This window comes from Coccinella septempunctata, chromosome 1 (assembly GCF_907165205.1).
Source record: "Coccinella septempunctata chromosome 1, icCocSept1.1, whole genome shotgun sequence".
Lineage (NCBI taxonomy): Eukaryota > Metazoa > Arthropoda > Insecta > Coleoptera > Coccinellidae > Coccinella > Coccinella septempunctata.
In genome coordinates this window covers 10,382,005-10,399,826 of record NC_058189.1, presented here as the reverse complement: position 1 = coordinate 10,399,826, position 17,822 = coordinate 10,382,005, and the positions used below count along the sequence as shown (strand labels likewise).

The 17,822-nt window shown below is 33.9% G+C and overlaps 2 protein-coding genes across 2 annotated transcripts; both read left to right on the top strand.

Moving 5' to 3' along the window:
- Positions 1-423: 423 nt before the first annotated feature.
- Positions 424-7,095, top strand: LOC123313083 (WD repeat-containing protein 89). The gene is made up of 6 exons (XM_044897788.1): positions 424-677; positions 758-984; positions 4,651-4,829; positions 6,394-6,666; positions 6,756-6,938; positions 6,992-7,095. The coding sequence occupies exons 1-6, from the start codon at positions 502-504 to the stop codon at positions 7,046-7,048; spliced, it is 1,095 nt and encodes a 364-aa protein (XP_044753723.1). The 5' UTR covers positions 424-501; the 3' UTR covers positions 7,049-7,095.
- Positions 7,096-8,022: 927 nt separating this feature from the next.
- LOC123307855 (ubiquitin-conjugating enzyme E2 J1-like) lies at positions 8,023-17,822 on the top strand. The gene is made up of 5 exons (XM_044890320.1): positions 8,023-8,261; positions 8,315-8,520; positions 8,599-8,904; positions 9,326-9,486; positions 16,775-17,822. The coding sequence occupies exons 1-5, from the start codon at positions 8,225-8,227 to the stop codon at positions 16,854-16,856; spliced, it is 792 nt and encodes a 263-aa protein (XP_044746255.1). The 5' UTR covers positions 8,023-8,224; the 3' UTR covers positions 16,857-17,822.

Sequence of the window (17,822 nt, the reverse complement as noted above, 5' to 3'; positions counted from 1 at the left end):
CAAAAAGCTACCACCACGGCAGCACCCTCAATACCTTTGTCCTCATGCCTTGCAAAATCAGAAAAACTGCAATTAGATTGAAATTTTAAAAGATATTGTAAAGTTGAGAAACAATGGCTCTAGTCCATTGTTCATTTATTTTAAAAGCATAGCTTAACCACAGCCGTCTTTAAGGCCGTGTTTAAGCCGACGGCTGTGGCTTAACTATGGATCCTATAGTTATAATATAATGGAATAATGGTCTATAATGGAAATTATAATGATGTGTTATCCATCTTGTTTATTTTATTTGGAGTAGACACGAAAAACTGTCTTGAAAAATCACATCAAATGTAAGAAGAGTATAAAATTCTGTGATTTTAACCTGCCTGACATTCGTAGATATTCCTCTATCTACGCTGACATTCCTACTTAACCTAAAAATTCCTGAAATAACCTTAAAATTCTCAAAAACAAACAAGCAGGGATAACTGATATATTAATATTTTTTTTACCAATATAATGAAGGATTTGTTAGAGAAATTAGCGAGTGCCACTAGAGATCACAGTGACGATGATTGTGACGAATCTGATCAAAGCCTGGAAAAATGTGAAACCGAGGAACTTGCACATTCTACCCATTTATGCCGTACGTGTTTGGATAATGAAGAGTATGTAACGCATATATCCGCTAACAGGTAAGCAGGTACCATACTTTGAACTACTCGAACTTCCCACATCAATTCAAATAGCATGATATTCGCCAATTTTCTTTCAGTGAATCTGATCCAAAAGTTGCGATAGCTTCATCTAATGGAAGTCTCACAGTTTATACCTTATCCTCGAATTTCTGTGTTGACCTAGAACTGAGCAATAATTCAAATCATATAGTAGAACTGAAATTCGATAAATTTGATAATAATTTGTTATGGACTGCCACACATGATGGGACCATTAACCAATGGGATTTGAGAGCTCCCACTAAAGCTGTGTCATGTTTCACAGGTGAGAATTAATGAATCTTTTCCACAATTTCATCTAACTTGGACGGTGTGTCAAAGAATAGTGTGGGTCTTTCATAGAATTTTTTTTTGTGTAGCCCCTACTTGGATTCAGTCCCCTAAAGATGGCACTTGAAAAGCAATTTTCAATTTTTTGTTAGAAACCAGAAAACAGATAGGAATGCAATCGAGCAAACATTGAATGGGAGCTAGAAGACAATAAAAAAATTTGGTGGCTATAAGAATCTCGCTACTTCTCTGTTGATCCATTCATTATTATTTTTTCCTAAAAAACCGTAATTTTTGGCAAAAAACTACGAGATTTTATTTGTTCACAATGAATCAAGCTATCAAAAATTAATTTTTCAATGGTATGATAATAATAAGGAAGAAAGGTTCTTGTGAAACAATTTTTAGGAAGGAACAGCACCAACATTTTTCTGATAACCTTCTCGCTCCCATAGAATGTTTGGTCAATTTCATTTCTGCTTTTCAGGTACCATGCTTAGGCAGCAGTATTTGAGCAGGGACTGTTTCGCTATTTTTGACACAAAGCACCCTCCCAAAATTTTTTCGCAATTATTTATTTACACCCATTATGGATGTACACCATCACCTTGTGTATAGATATATAAATGTTATAGATTGTGAGTTGTGAATTGGTTTTTTTAAATTTTCTAGCTGATAGTTTAGTTGATTTATTTATTTTTATTTATTTATTTATTTCTCGATTTGGGATACAAACAGGATAACTCCCACAATAGTATCCTCTAATACACAAATAGTAGATATAAAATATACAAACGTTGTTCAGAGACAATTCAAAAAAGATTATTCATTGTTAAAAAATCAAATAATAACTACATGCTATAAATTAGCTCCCTGTACTATAAATTACGCATTCTTGAAAATATTTCGCAACATTCCCTTAAACTTAAACAAACCCATTGTGAAAACATCCAGATTTCCACAATACTTATTGAACAAAATACACATTCTAATTACAGGAGAATTTTTACCAAGATTTGTATTACAAATGGGTGTTGCGAGTAGCTGCCTATTCCTAGTATTCCTAGGAGGAACATGATACGAAATCATTGATGTTAAGTCAGATGAATCATAAAAACCACATATTACTTTGAAAATGAAAATTAAATCACTGTTTAGTCTTTTTATCTCTAATGATTGCATACCATACTTAATACGGAGCTCACCAATTCCCTCGTTTACGTAAACATTCGTAATCTTATAATGCAAAAATCTAATGAACCTGTTCTGAAGCCTTTCGAGTCTAATCTTATGAACATTATATTGTGGATTCCAAATAACACTACCAAAATTTAATTTACTGTACACTAAAGAATAAAAAACTGACTTCAAAGCTAACTCATCATTAAAATGTTTACATGTTCTACAGAGAAAGCCCAATAATTTACTACAGGAATCAATCAGATAGTCTACATGTGCATTGAAAGACAGCTTTGAGTCGAACATCACGCCCAAGTCTTTCACTATATTCTCTCGGGTCAACTTAAAATTGTTCAAGTGATAATCAAAATGCAATGGTGTCGCATTCCGCGTAAAAGAAATACAGACACACTTATCGACGTTGAGTTCCAGCATATTGAGCCGGCAAAAATCAGCAAATTCGTTGAGCTCCTGCTGAACTCTTATACAGTCCCGGATGGTCGCAACCTTCACGAATATTTTCAAATCATCCGCATATAGGAGAATATGACAAAACTTAAAACAAGATCTCATGTCGTTGATAAATATAAGGAACAACAAAGGTCCCAAGTTGGAACCCTGTGGTACCCCAGACGTGACCACGAATGGTGCGGATTTAAAACCATTCACCACCACTAACTGAGTCCTATTGCTCAGATAAGATGAAAACCATCTCAAAAGATCCCCGTGAATCCCGATTCTAGCCAGTTTAGTTATTAAAAGGTTGTGATCAATTTTATCGAATGCCTTGGTAAAATCTGTATATACTGAGTCAACCTGTACTCGTTCGTCTAGGGCCCCTGCAATATATTGTGAATATATGACCAAATTTGTTTCAATGGATCGCCTAGAAAAAAAGCCATGCTGACAATCAATAATCGAGTTTCTCAAACTATTGAACAACATGTCATGAACCATGCTCTCAAACAGTTTACAAAATGTTGATAACTTGCTAATACCACGGTAGCTTCTAACAGAACTTTTTTTCCCGGCGTTTTTATAAACTGGAACCAGAAGTCCAACCTTCCAAATGCCCGGAAATGTACCAGATTTAACAGAATTATCAAACAAAACTGGCAGTGGAAAACATAATGAGGAGCTACAATTTTTAACAAAGATAGAAGGATAACCATCGAATTCAGCACCTTTATGCACATCTATTTCATTTTCTGCAACACAGTTTCTGCCGAGAAAGTTATACAATTCAATACATTTTTGTTGGTAAATTGATCAGATGAGTGGTAGACCTGCCGATACGGTTTGAATACACTCCTGAAATAGGAAGCAAATAGATTACAAATATCTTCTCCGGTATTGGCAGATTCATCAGCACAAAACATTTCATCTGGTATACTATTATCCTTTCTATTATCTTTCAAATAATTCCAGAATTTTTTTGGACAATCTTTCAAATCAGCTTGAACATTTTCTATAAAATTTTTAAAATCTTCTATAATATTGATTTTACTCAATCTTCTGAGTTCTTTGAATTTTTCATAATAGTATGGTATCTGTAATTTCTTCCATTTTTTATGCATCACCTTCTTTTGTTTTATGTACTGAACAGTGAGCTTTGAGAAATACTTGGGAAATCGTTTGTTTCTTATTATAATTTTTGGAACATATAAATCAGTACCTTTGGCAAGAATATTATAAAATATCGAAACAGATTCATCGACTGGCTTGCCGACTAATAGAGAAGACCAATCATGATCTTCAAAAAATTCATTGAGTCTGATGTAATCTGCTTTCTTGAAATTAAAAAACGTTGAAATTTTATCACGCAGTTTACCAGATCTCGGAAAATGTATGTAAAATTCGATTGGTGGGTGGTAGCAATCAGGAGTAACTAAAGCAATATCACATTCATTCAGATTTGAAACTTCAACTTTTGTACAAAAGACCAAGTCAAGTATTCTTTCATTTATATTCTTTATGAAATTGTGCTGTGAGAACTCTGCAAAGGCTAAGAGATCTATCAAGGTCGAGTTTGTATTATCGATATTTGTTGGAATATAATATGAACCGCAATCACTGGAGTTCCATTCAATGTGAGGAAAATTGAAGTCACCATATATAAGCATTGGTTCACCCCCGAGGAGGTCCAGGTTTATCTGAAGTCTACTGGTGAAGCATGTCCTAGCATAGTCATTTCTTGGCGGTAGATAGACGCAACATATGTGCAGCTTCCAATTATTATGATTGTCGAACATGGTAATCCACACATCCTCAGCATCACTTTGATATCGCGACTGCTGAACAACCGAAATGTTGTTTCGTACAGCTATTAGTACACCACCACCGGACTTTTTATTTCCAGCACAAGTAGCAAATTTCATTTTTACAAGATACAATTTCATTTACAAGATAGTAAATTTCATTTTTATTAAGCTTGTTTAAGAAGGAATCTAATGAAAATAATTTTCACTAATGTTATTTCCAGATACATCCGATGATGAGAAGAATAAAAAATTCAATTGCTTTGATGTATCCTCATGTGGTAGACTACTTTGTGCCGGAACTGATAGATATGAGGATGATTCTTTTCTTTTATTTTGGGATATAAGGAAATCTCAATTGGCCGGTGGATTTTGGGAATCACATATGGATGATATTACTCAGGTGAGTTTCAGAACTTGATCAGAGGTTGGCAAATTTTCTTTTGGAGGAAAAATGTAAAAAATTTCACTGAGTATTCCAACAAAGAATGCATTTTGTTTCCACAAAATCCATGAATGTTAATTATTCATTTCAATCGAAGTGGATCCTTACCTAACTATATAGGGTGTTTTTAAAGATGAGACATTTTTTTTTTAACTGAGGTAGAACTGGACAAAATGAAATGTTTCAACACAAATCACCACTACAAAACTGAAAGGATGACGGAGTTAGAAATAATCGATGAAATAGATCCTAGTTCGACACCTAATCATGTGTAATCTGCATTATCGGAAAGCAAGGACAAAAACATGAAAGAAACACTTAATATCGTGATGACTGAATCAACTACATATGTATGTTCCATTTCTACTCCTGACAGAAAAATCTTATCTTGGAAAATACCAGTGTAAATATTGAAAATAAGTTCAAAAACTTACTATGCTGTAAAATTAGTCTAAATTTTTCATAAAAATTGTTCAAAACTGTCCTCGGTAGTTTTATGCATTTTTCAACAAATTCAACATAATTAAACTGATCAGATGCTCGCCAGGTTTGTTGATTGTTGTTGAAATCAAAACATTCATACACTGCACAATGGGGAATTTTCCTCAATTCGGATTATCACAGCATATGCAAGTTCAAACTGAATAATTATGAGTTTCATTCATGAATTTTTCAAATGCACCGCGGAAACTATTCGAAATCATTCTTCAAATATGAGGTTTTAAAATTTAAATCGTTTCGTTTCTAGTTTACGATTTGGCAACAGCGCCTACTAGAAAATAAAAAGAACAATGGTTTTTTATGAAATAACAGCTGTTGATTTACAGTCATCAAAGGTGCGTACTCACTGGCGAGCCTCAACAGCAACCGGCCATAAAAATCCCATAAAATTTTACGACCTTCCTCTTTCGTCGCAGACTTCATAGACAGCCATCTTTGACTATCTCATCAAGATAGTGTATTTGTTGTCCTTTATTATCTATGCATATTTCAGTCGATGTTGCCAACTTGTGCAATAGAAACTAAACGTTTTACATTTTAAATACCCATTTTTATTTTTCATTTTTTCGTACTTAAAATAATTTTTTTTTGGGAAACGGTTGAAATGGTTATTTCAAAATGTGACGTTTCGAAGATAAGTTATAAAAAAATACATAATTTTCGTCAGAAGGAGTATTCCCTATTGTGGGCCTAAAATGTGAATGAGAAACATTCAAAATATAAAAAAATTCAGTTTTAGATTGTGTAAATTTATTAGTGATTTATGACAAATGCAAGTTTTCACAAAAAAATATGATATTTGAGATTCTCCAGGTTTTCTTCTCTGTAATTTTCAGAATTGTGCTATTTTTAAATACATCAACAACGATCAAGCTATCCCATGCAGATATAGTCTGTATGTGTGTATTTTCCTTTTCGGAGGTACTCACTTTGTATTAGTAGTAACTCACTATCACTTTGATACTTAGCTTTTGAAATGTTTTTCAATAAACAACTACACATATTCTTTGAATTTTTGCAGGTTAAATTTCATCCAAGCGATCAAAAAAAAATGTTTTCTGCATCTACTGATGGACTCATTAATGTATATGATTTGAGTCAAACTTGTGAAGACGATGCATTGGTAGATACTTTGAATACAGAGTCGTCGATCGAAAAAATAAGTTGCACAGAAATAAAATCCAAAAACCTCATAAGTTGTATCACACATACAGCGGATTTACAATTCTGGAAAGAGGAGGATGTTCAACCTTATATCAGTTTGAGCAGAAATGAAATGGGAAAAATACTGAAGGTAAGAGTCCATTTTAAAATTCAAGACCCAAACAACATCATTTTGAATTGTTATATTCTTTATTCAGATAAATATTTTTTATTTTCTAGAGGAAGTCTGCTGATAGCCTGTACATTGTGGATGTCCATTCAACGAGTAAATCAAGTTTTGCTTTAGTGGGCTGTGGTTCCAAGAATGTGAGGGGGTTGATACTTGATGGACCCTCAATGATGCCATCATTTGGGCTTTTTGAAAACCAACAGAGGTTAAAGTGTAGCTGGTATAACGATAATGTGAGAAACTTTTTTTTGCTATTTAAACCAAACATAATATTGACTTTTTTCAGACCAAACTTTTATTGACAGGAGGAGAGAAGGGGCAAATAGATGCTTGGAAGGTATAGGTGATAACTCATAATTTTTATTGAGGAATAAACAATTGTTATTTTTACAATTTTTTTATTTATCCCTTTACTTTATTTACGATGATAAAAATTTTGAATCAATCCCATAAAAAAATGATGAACCACTAAATTTTCACGGTTTACGCATTGAGATATACAGAGTGTTTTCAAAGGTGAGTTTTTTCTGATAGAAAGTAGAACTCCTCAAAGTGAATCATTTCACCAAAATTCGCCTATATAAAATATGTATTCAAGATGGCGAAGTTATCATCACTTGATGTTTGATGTGGTTTCGTTAAATTTCAAGTACGCGACGCCGATGACGGTCGTGGGGAAATTGGAGAATAACTTAACGGCCATTATCAGCAGTGGTTGAGTACTTTCTGAAAAATTGTCGAAGGTGGATAAATTAGGTATATCTTGGGAGGTGAGGTGAAAGAAGTTAGGAAAAGTTTAGACCATTATTGCTCCGTATTTTATCCCATTTTCACATCGGGAAATATAGTAGTGAATTGCAAAATTTTATCAATAATTTAGATGAATTTTATTGAGAAGTTTTTGAGCTAATATTCAATTTTTGCAACACAAAACTCTCTCTAAACAACTCCTTATCATTTCCGTACTTAAAGGTAATTTTTAAGTCTAGGGGGAAGGGTGTTCTGCCGCTCCCTTCGCTGGCGACGCCTATGGTTCCTGAGCTTTAGAGCAAAGGATAAAATCGAAGTTTGTGGCAGAGTTGTCTCTGGTTTACGGGCAAAATGAAAATATTGGGGGGAAAAACCTACCCTACCTTCCAAACAGCGAACCACAGAACACACCGACTTGACTTACTTTATGCAGCGAACGTAGAATGTCCGGTCTTTTTATTGATATTTTCTACCGATTTGATAAAAAGAGGAACAATCAAAACAAGTAATATGTCTGTGGTCTCTTTAATTTGGCATGACATCATAGAGATGTCTCTGCGGGACATTAAATTATGACAAATAACAAAATAACACATCATGATGACCTTTAAAATTATGTATACATCAAACCATTAATGTTACTGTAATTAAAAACCACATAAATATTTTCGGAAGCAATAAATTTATATACCTTAGGTTGAAATTGGTTGTCAACTAGAGAGAGATCTTTGAGCTGTCTCATTATAAAAATAATCAGAGTTTTGTGATAATGTCTTTAGAGGGTAAATACAATTTGAAAAGCCCTGGTAAGAGTTGTCGTATACTTCAAAACTCTTTTTTAATACTTTCCAACCATTAGGTGTGAAACGTTTGATGCGAGAAGCTAGCGAATTGGCCGAACCTACAGAGGAATATCATGCTTGTCCTTTAGAAGACAATCTATTCGAATGGCATTTTACTGTTAAAGGGCCTCCGTCTACCGAATTTGAAGGGGGTTACTATCATGGCAGAATATTATTACCCTCTCAATATCCAATGCAACCTCCTAATATTATTTTGATGACAGTAAGATAACCGTTTAGAAGGATTTTCTTAATATTATTTTTCTGCATTATAGGCTTAAAATATCAATGTATATTTTAGCCTAATGGTCGTTTTGAAGTAAATAAAAAAATTTGTCTATCTATCTCTGGCCATCACCCAGAAAGTTGGCAACCATCATGGTCGATACGTACTGCTCTCTTGGCATTAATTGCTTTTATGCCAATACCTTCATCTGGTACTATAGGGTCATTAGATTACACTCCTGAAGAAAGACAAATACTAGCTAAGAAATCTAAAAATTGGGAATGCCCTATTTGTGGTAAGATACTTGACAAATTATCAACTGCCAAAAAACCAGAGTTGACCCAAGAAGAGAGTAATATGATTCAACAAATTGCTCTTAAGGTAATTATTCATTTTCTAATATTTTCAAAGTGATTAATGCTACCCATATTTCTAAAAATTCATAATTTTTATATTCCCTATCAAATTTTAATGTGACTTTGATCCTTAGACCCTATATCAATTTCATCAATTTGATACTAGATCTAAGCTTTGATAATATGACTTCATTGAACCTTCCAGTTTACAAACTTACTCAGAGTGTGGTCTCTGGATATGTTCATACTCAAAAATAGTTATTTTCCTAAGAAGTGCGGAAAGTGATACTTTCCCAAAATAATTAAAACTCGTTACAATATCTTAGATATATATTTTTGTATTATTCAAAATATCTTCGCAATTGCAATTTAAGATTTTAATTCATATTAAATTTGCCCTCAGTAATGTAAATCACTGACTCTACTCTCATCTTTATGCATTTTAGGCAGAGGAGGAGATGAATAAAAAGGATGTAGAATGTTTTGACGAAAAAATTTCAGATGTCCAAGAAAGCACATTGCGACAGAGAGTTGGCAATAGCTCAGATGAAACTTCTGAGAAAACTTCAACTGTGATCGATCCCAAAGATACAGATTCCACTAATCAGTAAGTACATGTTATTATTGGAAAATGATTTTCTGCATATTATACAGGGTGTTATTCGACTGTGAGGCTTTTTTTAACTAGAGTGAACTTAGCAACGGTTTTCCAGCCACGGTTTCTGACGTACGGTGCTTCGATGGCGCGAGGCGGAGTCGACCGTGCGCGGCGTTGCCAAACTGCACAGAAGGAAGTGAACGATTCATTCGCTTGTATTTCGATATTATTTCATTGGAATGAGAGGAATGATGAAATTTACTCATTATTTCAATACAACCTATGTCTCCTGGCATTTGATTCTAAATAATTATTGCCTGTTCATTGATATCCGTACTATATAAGTGAAAAAATTATATCTCCGAAAATACTTCGTGTTCGTTGATGATTTTTTCGCTAAAATGTGTGTAATTGAATGCTTTATCAAATTCAATCGTCAAATGAATTTGGGACGCCGTCAGGACTTGACAGAATAGGATTTTTGAGCCAGCAACGGTTTTCCGTTTTCGTAAAAACTCTATATCTCCGAAAATACTTCGTGTTCGTTGATGATTTTTTCGCTAAATTATGCGTAATTGAATGCTTTATCAACTTCAATTCTCAAATGAATTTGGGACGCCGTCAGGACTTGAGGAATTGGGATTTTTGAGCCAGCAACGGTTTTCCGTTTTCGTAAAAACTCTATATCTCCGAAAATACTTCGTGTTCGTTGATGATTTTTTCGCTAAAATGTGTGTAATTGAATGCTCTATCAACTTCAATCGTCAAATGAATTTGGGACGCCGTCAGGACTTGACAGAATAGGATTTTTGAGCCAGCAACGGTTTTCCGTTTTCGTAAAAACTCTATATCTCCGAAAATACTTCGTGTTCGTTGATGATTTTTTCTCTAAAATATGCGTAATTGAATGCTTTATCAACTTCAATTCTCAAATGAATTTGGGACGCCGTCAGGACTTGAGGAATTGGGATTTTTGAGCCAGCAACGGTTTTCCGTTTCCGTAAAAACTCTATATCTCCGAAAATACTTCGTGTTCGTTGATGATTTTTTCTCTAAAATATGCGTAATTGAATGCTTTATCAACTTCAATTCTCAAATGAATTTGGGACGCCGTCAGGACTTGAGGAATTGGGATTTTTGAGCCAGCAACGGTTTTCCGTTTTCGTAAAAACTCTATATCTCCGAAAATACTTCGTGTTCGTTGATGATTTTTTCGCTAAAATGTGTGTAATTGAATGCTCTATCAACTTCAATCGTCAAATGAATTTGGGACGCCGTCAGGACTTGACAGAATAGGATTTTTGAGCCAGCAACGGTTTTCCGTTTTCGTAAAAACTCTATATCTCCGAAAATACTTCGTGTTCGTTGATGATTTTTTCTCTAAAATATGCGTAATTGAATGCTTTATCAACTTCAATTCTCAAATGAATTTGGGACGCCGTCAGGACTTGAGGAATTGGGATTTTTGAGCCAGCAACGGTTTTCCGTTTCCGTAAAAACTCTATATCTCCGAAAATACTTCGTGTTCGTTGATGATTTTTTCTCTAAAATATGCGTAATTGAATGCTTTATCAACTTCAATTCTCAAATGAATTTGGGACGCCGTCAGGACTTGAGGAATTGGGATTTTTGAGCCAGCAACGGTTTTCCGTTTTCGTAAAAACTCTATATCTCCGAAAATACTTCGTGTTCGTTGATGATTTTTTCGCTAAAATATGCGTAATTGAATGCTTTATCAACTTCAATTGTCAAATGAATTTGGGACGCCGTCAGGACTTGAGGAATTGGGATTTTTGAGCCAGCAACGGTTTTCCGTTTCCGTAAAAACTCTATATCTCCGAAAATACTTCGTGTTCGTTGATGATTTTTTCGCTAAAATGTGTGTAATTGAATGCTTTATCAACTTCAATCGTCAAATGAATTTGGGACGCCGTCAGGACTTGAGGAATTGGGATTTTTGAGCCAGCAACGGTTTTCCGTTTCCGTAAAAACTCTATATCTCCGAAAATACTTCGTGTTCGTTGATGATTTTTTCGCTAAAATGTGTGTAATTGAATGCTTTATCAAATTCAATCGTCAAATGAATTTGGGACGCCGTCAGGACTTGACAGAATAGGATTTTTGAGCCAGCAACGGTTTTCCGTTTTCGTAAAAACTCTATATCTCCGAAAATACTTCGTGTTCGTTGATGATTTTTTCGCTAAATTATGCGTAATTGAATGCTTTATCAACTTCAATTCTCAAATGAATTTGGGACGCCGTCAGGACTTGAGGAATTGGGATTTTTGAGCCAGCAACGGTTTTCCGTTTTCGTAAAAACTCTATATCTCCGAAAATACTTCGTGTTCGTTGATGATTTTTTCGCTAAAATGTGTGTAATTGAATGCTCTATCAACTTCAATCGTCAAATGAATTTGGGACGCCGTCAGGACTTGACAGAATAGGATTTTTGAGCCAGCAACGGTTTTCCGTTTTCGTAAAAACTCTATATCTCCGAAAATACTTCGTGTTCGTTGATGATTTTTTCTCTAAAATATGCGTAATTGAATGCTTTATCAACTTCAATTCTCAAATGAATTTGGGACGCCGTCAGGACTTGAGGAATTGGGATTTTTGAGCCAGCAACGGTTTTCCGTTTCCGTAAAAACTCTATATCTCCGAAAATACTTCGTGTTCGTTGATGATTTTTTCTCTAAAATATGCGTAATTGAATGCTTTATCAACTTCAATTCTCAAATGAATTTGGGACGCCGTCAGGACTTGAGGAATTGGGATTTTTGAGCCAGCAACGGTTTTCCGTTTTCGTAAAAACTCTATATCTCCGAAAATACTTCGTGTTCGTTGATGATTTTTTCGCTAAAATATGCGTAATTGAATGCTTTATCAACTTCAATTGTCAAATGAATTTGGGACGCCGTCAGGACTTGAGGAATTGGGATTTTTGAGCCAGCAACGGTTTTCCGTTTCCGTAAAAACTCTATATCTCCGAAAATACTTCGTGTTCGTTGATGATTTTTTCGCTAAAATGTGTGTAATTGAATGCTTTATCAACTTCAATCGTCAAATGAATTTGGGACGCCGTCAGGACTTGAGGAATTGGGATTTTTGAGCCAGCAACGGTTTTCCGTTTCCGTAAAAACTCTATATCTCCGAAAATACTTCGTGTTCGTTGATGATTTTTTCGCTAAAATGTGTGTAATTGAATGCTCTATCAACTTCAATCGTCAAATGAATTTGGGACGCCGTCAGGACTTGAGGAATTGGGATTTTTGAGCCAGCAACGGTTTTCCGTTTTCGTAAAAACTCTATATCTCCGAAAATACTTCGTGTTCGTTGATGATTTTTTCGCTAAAATGTGCGTAATTGAATGCTCCATCGGTTCCAAGTCTCAAATGAATTTGGTTTTCCGTTTTCGTGAAAAATAACATTTTTTCAAGTAACCTCTACTTTGCCGTCAACGTTCAATGAAAATTTATGATATAATTCATTAAGAAAGATATCAATAACTTATATTTTGAGTCTGATAAAATTAGATAATTCTTATATATTGAATAACTTTCATAGAATGTTAACGTTGCCCAGCAAGAACCACGTGGAGGTGTAGAGGCATATCTTGCCAGGAATATGGGAAGGAGAAGGACAATGACAGGATATTCAATTGAAAGATGGTAAATTACGTTATGAGTGTTTTTATGAAAAGGAAACCTATTGAAGAATGAAACCAAGCCGAAAGATGAAAAATTACCAACGCATCTGAAAATATCAACAAATACAAATCAACTATCGTAATGATAAAAAATTGGATTAGATTTCAGGATAGAAGGAAATACATGTTATTAACCTCTGATGAAATTGCGAAACTAAATTCTATTACAATTTTCAATGCACACCAAAATAATCTACAATACATAATTATCGAACAAAATGAAACAAATCTGACAAATTAAAATAAATTGTTGACAAAGATTAAATATACATAATAAATACTTATAATTGAACATAATAATAGTTACAAATGAAGAGTAGGAGAAATCAACCATCATTACAAATAATCATATATAAACATATAAATAAATATACATACACAATTTATAATATATACAATCACATTATTATATACACAACATATGTATATCATAATCAACCTTTCGAAACTCACTTCAACCAACATAACTGGGTTATCAAGAACGACAGTACACTTCATGATATCGATAATCTAGGTATATTCTAATGAATATTTGAATGTAATGAATAAAAGTGAGTACAATTTTATTTTAGAACCCTAATTTTGCAAACACAATTGACAAATGCTAAAAGTATCGCCGGAATTTAAATTAGGAATACACTTCACATGAAATTTTCTTCTACAACTACTGCATTTTACTGAATTACAAGCAACCAAGACTTCATTTCCACATAATAAGCATTCAATTACGCATATTTAAGCGAAAAAATCATCAACGAACACGAAGTATTTTCGGAGATATAGAGTTTTTACGGAAACGGAAAACCGTTGCTGGCTCAAAAATCCCAATTCCTCAAGTCCTGACGGCGTCCCAAATTCATTTGACAATTGAAGTTGATGAAGCATTCAATTACACACATTTTAGCGAAAAAATCATCAACGAACACGAAGTATTTTCGGAGATATAGAGTTTTTACGGAAACGGAAAACCGTTGCTGGCTCAAAAATCCCAATTCCTCAAGTCCTGACGGCGTCCCAAATTCATTTGACAATTGAAGTTGATAAAGCATTCAATTACACACATTTTAGCGAAAAAATCATCAACGAACACGAAGTATTTTCGGAGATATAGAGTTTTTACGGAAACGGAAAACCGTTGCTGGCTCAAAAATCCCAATTCCTCAAGTCCTGACGGCGTCCCAAATTCATTTGACAATTGAAGTTGATAAAGCATTCAATTACACACATTTTAGCGAAAAAATCATCAACGAACACGAAGTATTTTCGGAGATATAGAGTTTTTACGGAAACGGAAAACCGTTGCTGGCTCAAAAATCCCAATTCCTCAAGTCCTGACGGCGTCCCAAATTCATTTGACAATTGAAGTTGATAAAGCATTCAATTACACATATTTTAGCGAAAAAATCATCAACGAACACGAAGTATTTTCGGAGATATAGAGTTTTTACGAAAACGGAAAACCGTTGCTGGCTCAAAAATCCTATTCTGTCAAGTCCTGACGGCGTCCCAAATTCATTTGACGATTGAATTTGATAAAGCATTCAATTACACACATTTTAGCGAAAAAATCATCAACGAACACGAAGTATTTTCGGAGCTATAGAGTTTTTACGGAAACGGAAAACCGTTGCTGGCTCAAAAATCCCAATTCCTCAAGTCCTGACGGCGTCCCAAATTCATTTGAGAATTGAAGTTGATAAAGCATTCAATTACGCATATTTTAGAGAAAAAATCATCAACGAACACGAAGTATTTTCGGAGATATAGAGTTTTTACGAAAACGGAAAACCGTTGCTGGCTCAAAAATCCTATTCTGTCAAGTCCTGACGGCGTCCCAAATTCATTTGACAATTGAAGTTGATAAAGCATTCAATTACGCATATTTTAGCGAAAAAATCATCAACGAACACGAAGTATTTTCGGAGATATAGAGTTTTTACGAAAACGGAAAACCGTTGCTGGCTCAAAAATCCTATTCTGTCAAGTCCTGACGGCGTCCCAAATTCATTTGACGATTGAATATTTGATAAAGCATTCAATTACGCATATTTTAGCGAAAAAATCATCAACGAACACGAAGTATTTTCGGAGATATAGAGTTTTTACGAAAACGGAAAACTGTTGCTGGCTCAAAAATCCCAATTCCTCAAGTCCTGACGGCGTCCCAAATTCATTTGAGAATTGAAGTTGATAAAGCATTCAATTACGCATAATTTAGCGAAAAAATCATCAACGAACACGAAGTATTTTCGGAGATATAGAGTTTTTACGAAAACGGAAAACCGTTGCTGGCTCAAAAATCCTATTCTGTCAAGTCCTGACGGCGTCCCAAATTCATTTGACGATTGAATTTGATAAAGCATTCAATTACACACATTTTAGCGAAAAAATCATCAACGAACACGAAGTATTTTCGGAGATATAATTTTTTCACTTATATAGTACGGATATCAATGAACAGGCAATAATTATTTAGAATCAAATGCCAGGAGACATAGGTTGTATTGAAATAATGAGTAAATTTCATCATTCCTCTCATTCCAATGAAATAATATCGAAATACAAGCGAATGAATCGTTCACTTCCTTCTGTGCAGTTTGGCAACGCCGCGCACGGTCGACTCCGCCTCGCGCCATCGAAGCACCGTACGTCAGAAACCGTGGCTGGAAAACCGTTGCTAAGTTCACTCTAGTCTTTTTTTAAATCACCTATACAAAACTTTCAAAATGACAAAGTTGAAAAAAAATGGAAATGATTACTGAAATAGATCCTAATACGACCCTACACCATTTGTTAGCTGAATTATCACAAAGCAGTGGGAAAAAACTTATCTCCTGATTCGACATTGTGGTTTCGTTTAGGATATTGGCTTGAGTAATGAAAATAGAAACTTAGGATTGCCGAATTGTTCTCATTATTTTTCAATCACTTACACGATTTTATGAAGTGGCTCATTTCCATACCAACTGACAAAAGATACTTAGGACACAAGTGTAAAACATAGAATAATACTTCAATACTTCAAAATCTCACCAATAAAATTCGTCTAAATTATTCACGAATTTTTTCACAATGGGCATCACAATCTTCCTGTTCGAAAATTCCAATAATCGTCGTAAAAATGGGTTGAAATGAGGAAACATCATAGCACTTTTTCAACATAACTAACATAAGCACTTTCAAGAAACTGCATCGATCTTCTACATTTTTTTTCACCCTAAATTGCACAATACAACAATTATGATTCTCTTAAAAGCGACCTGATGCATCCAATCCGATGAACTTGGTACTGAACCATTCATTGGCCAGCCTTATGTTTATGTTTTGTTTCGTTTTTCCGATGCCGGAGTCAACTTCCACAGTCCTGTACTTGAAATTGAATGAAATTTTGTCGAACTCCCTGGGTTGTATCTCAGCCATTTTGGATATTTTTTATAGACAATTTTCGGTTAAACGAGTTATTTCGATGAGTTCTACCTTCTGTCAAAAAAAGCCTCACCTTTGAAAACACCCTGTATATAATTATTGTATATCCACCCTATTTACATCCGTGATGTAAGAACCATCAATTGAATCGAATTTTTTTTTCAGGAATGGTGTATGGAATGCAGTTATAGGCATTTTAATTTCCGCTATTGTATTACTAATATTGCGGAGGGTATTATTTTTGTAAACTTAATTTATCAATATATATATTGAAGTATATATAGAATAATTGTAAATATATAATGAGAGTATACAAGTATATTGATCCGTTCAGAATGTCGGAATTCGATGTTCTTGAACCACCACCTGCGGATTAATTGTTGAATTTTTTTTATAATGTTGATGCCCGTTTGTGATGGTGTTTTCTCTCAGTATTTGAAAATTGGGAACTATAGGATAAATTACAAGAATGAAATGGCAACCAAGTTCACCGGCATGAATTACATCAAGTACATAATATTTACTCCATAATATGGGGTAAAATGCCGTTAAATATTTTACTACTATTTTTTTGAATCAATTTCTTTCCTTCGTTTATTAGTTTCGAAGAAATTTAGTTTTTTTAGAACTTATGATATAACTTTTTTCATCGAAAATTCTACTCTGATTTGATTGTTGAGAAGAGTAGTTGATTGCCAATATTCGTTTATCCTTATATAATAAAATAAAATAAAACTTGTTGGAAAATAGAAATTTATAAGCAGAATTACAAAAATACGCATTTATTGTAAAATCAACATGCTCATAAACAAACAATAGACATTTGAATTTATTTTAACTTCAAAATCAGATCTGTACAACCTGTTCAATAAATACATATAAAGAAATTGTGTATGAATCAATATATTTTTCAGTAGAACAATAGATGGGTAAATGGTTGAAAATATCATTTTCACCAAGATTCAAATATTCATTATGAATACAGACTTTTTCATATTTACAAATGCAATTCTTCAAACAAACTTTTACTATAAAACAGATTATTAGCATATTATTGGAATTTCCTGTACAATTTGAAGGTTAACCTGGAGTACATTTACGTAATTTATTCTTATAAATACACGCATCAAAGTTACAACATGGGAATTTATCCCCAGCGAATTTCAAAGTTAAGTAAAATACAGTAGAGTATTGAAAAAATAATATTGTGTGT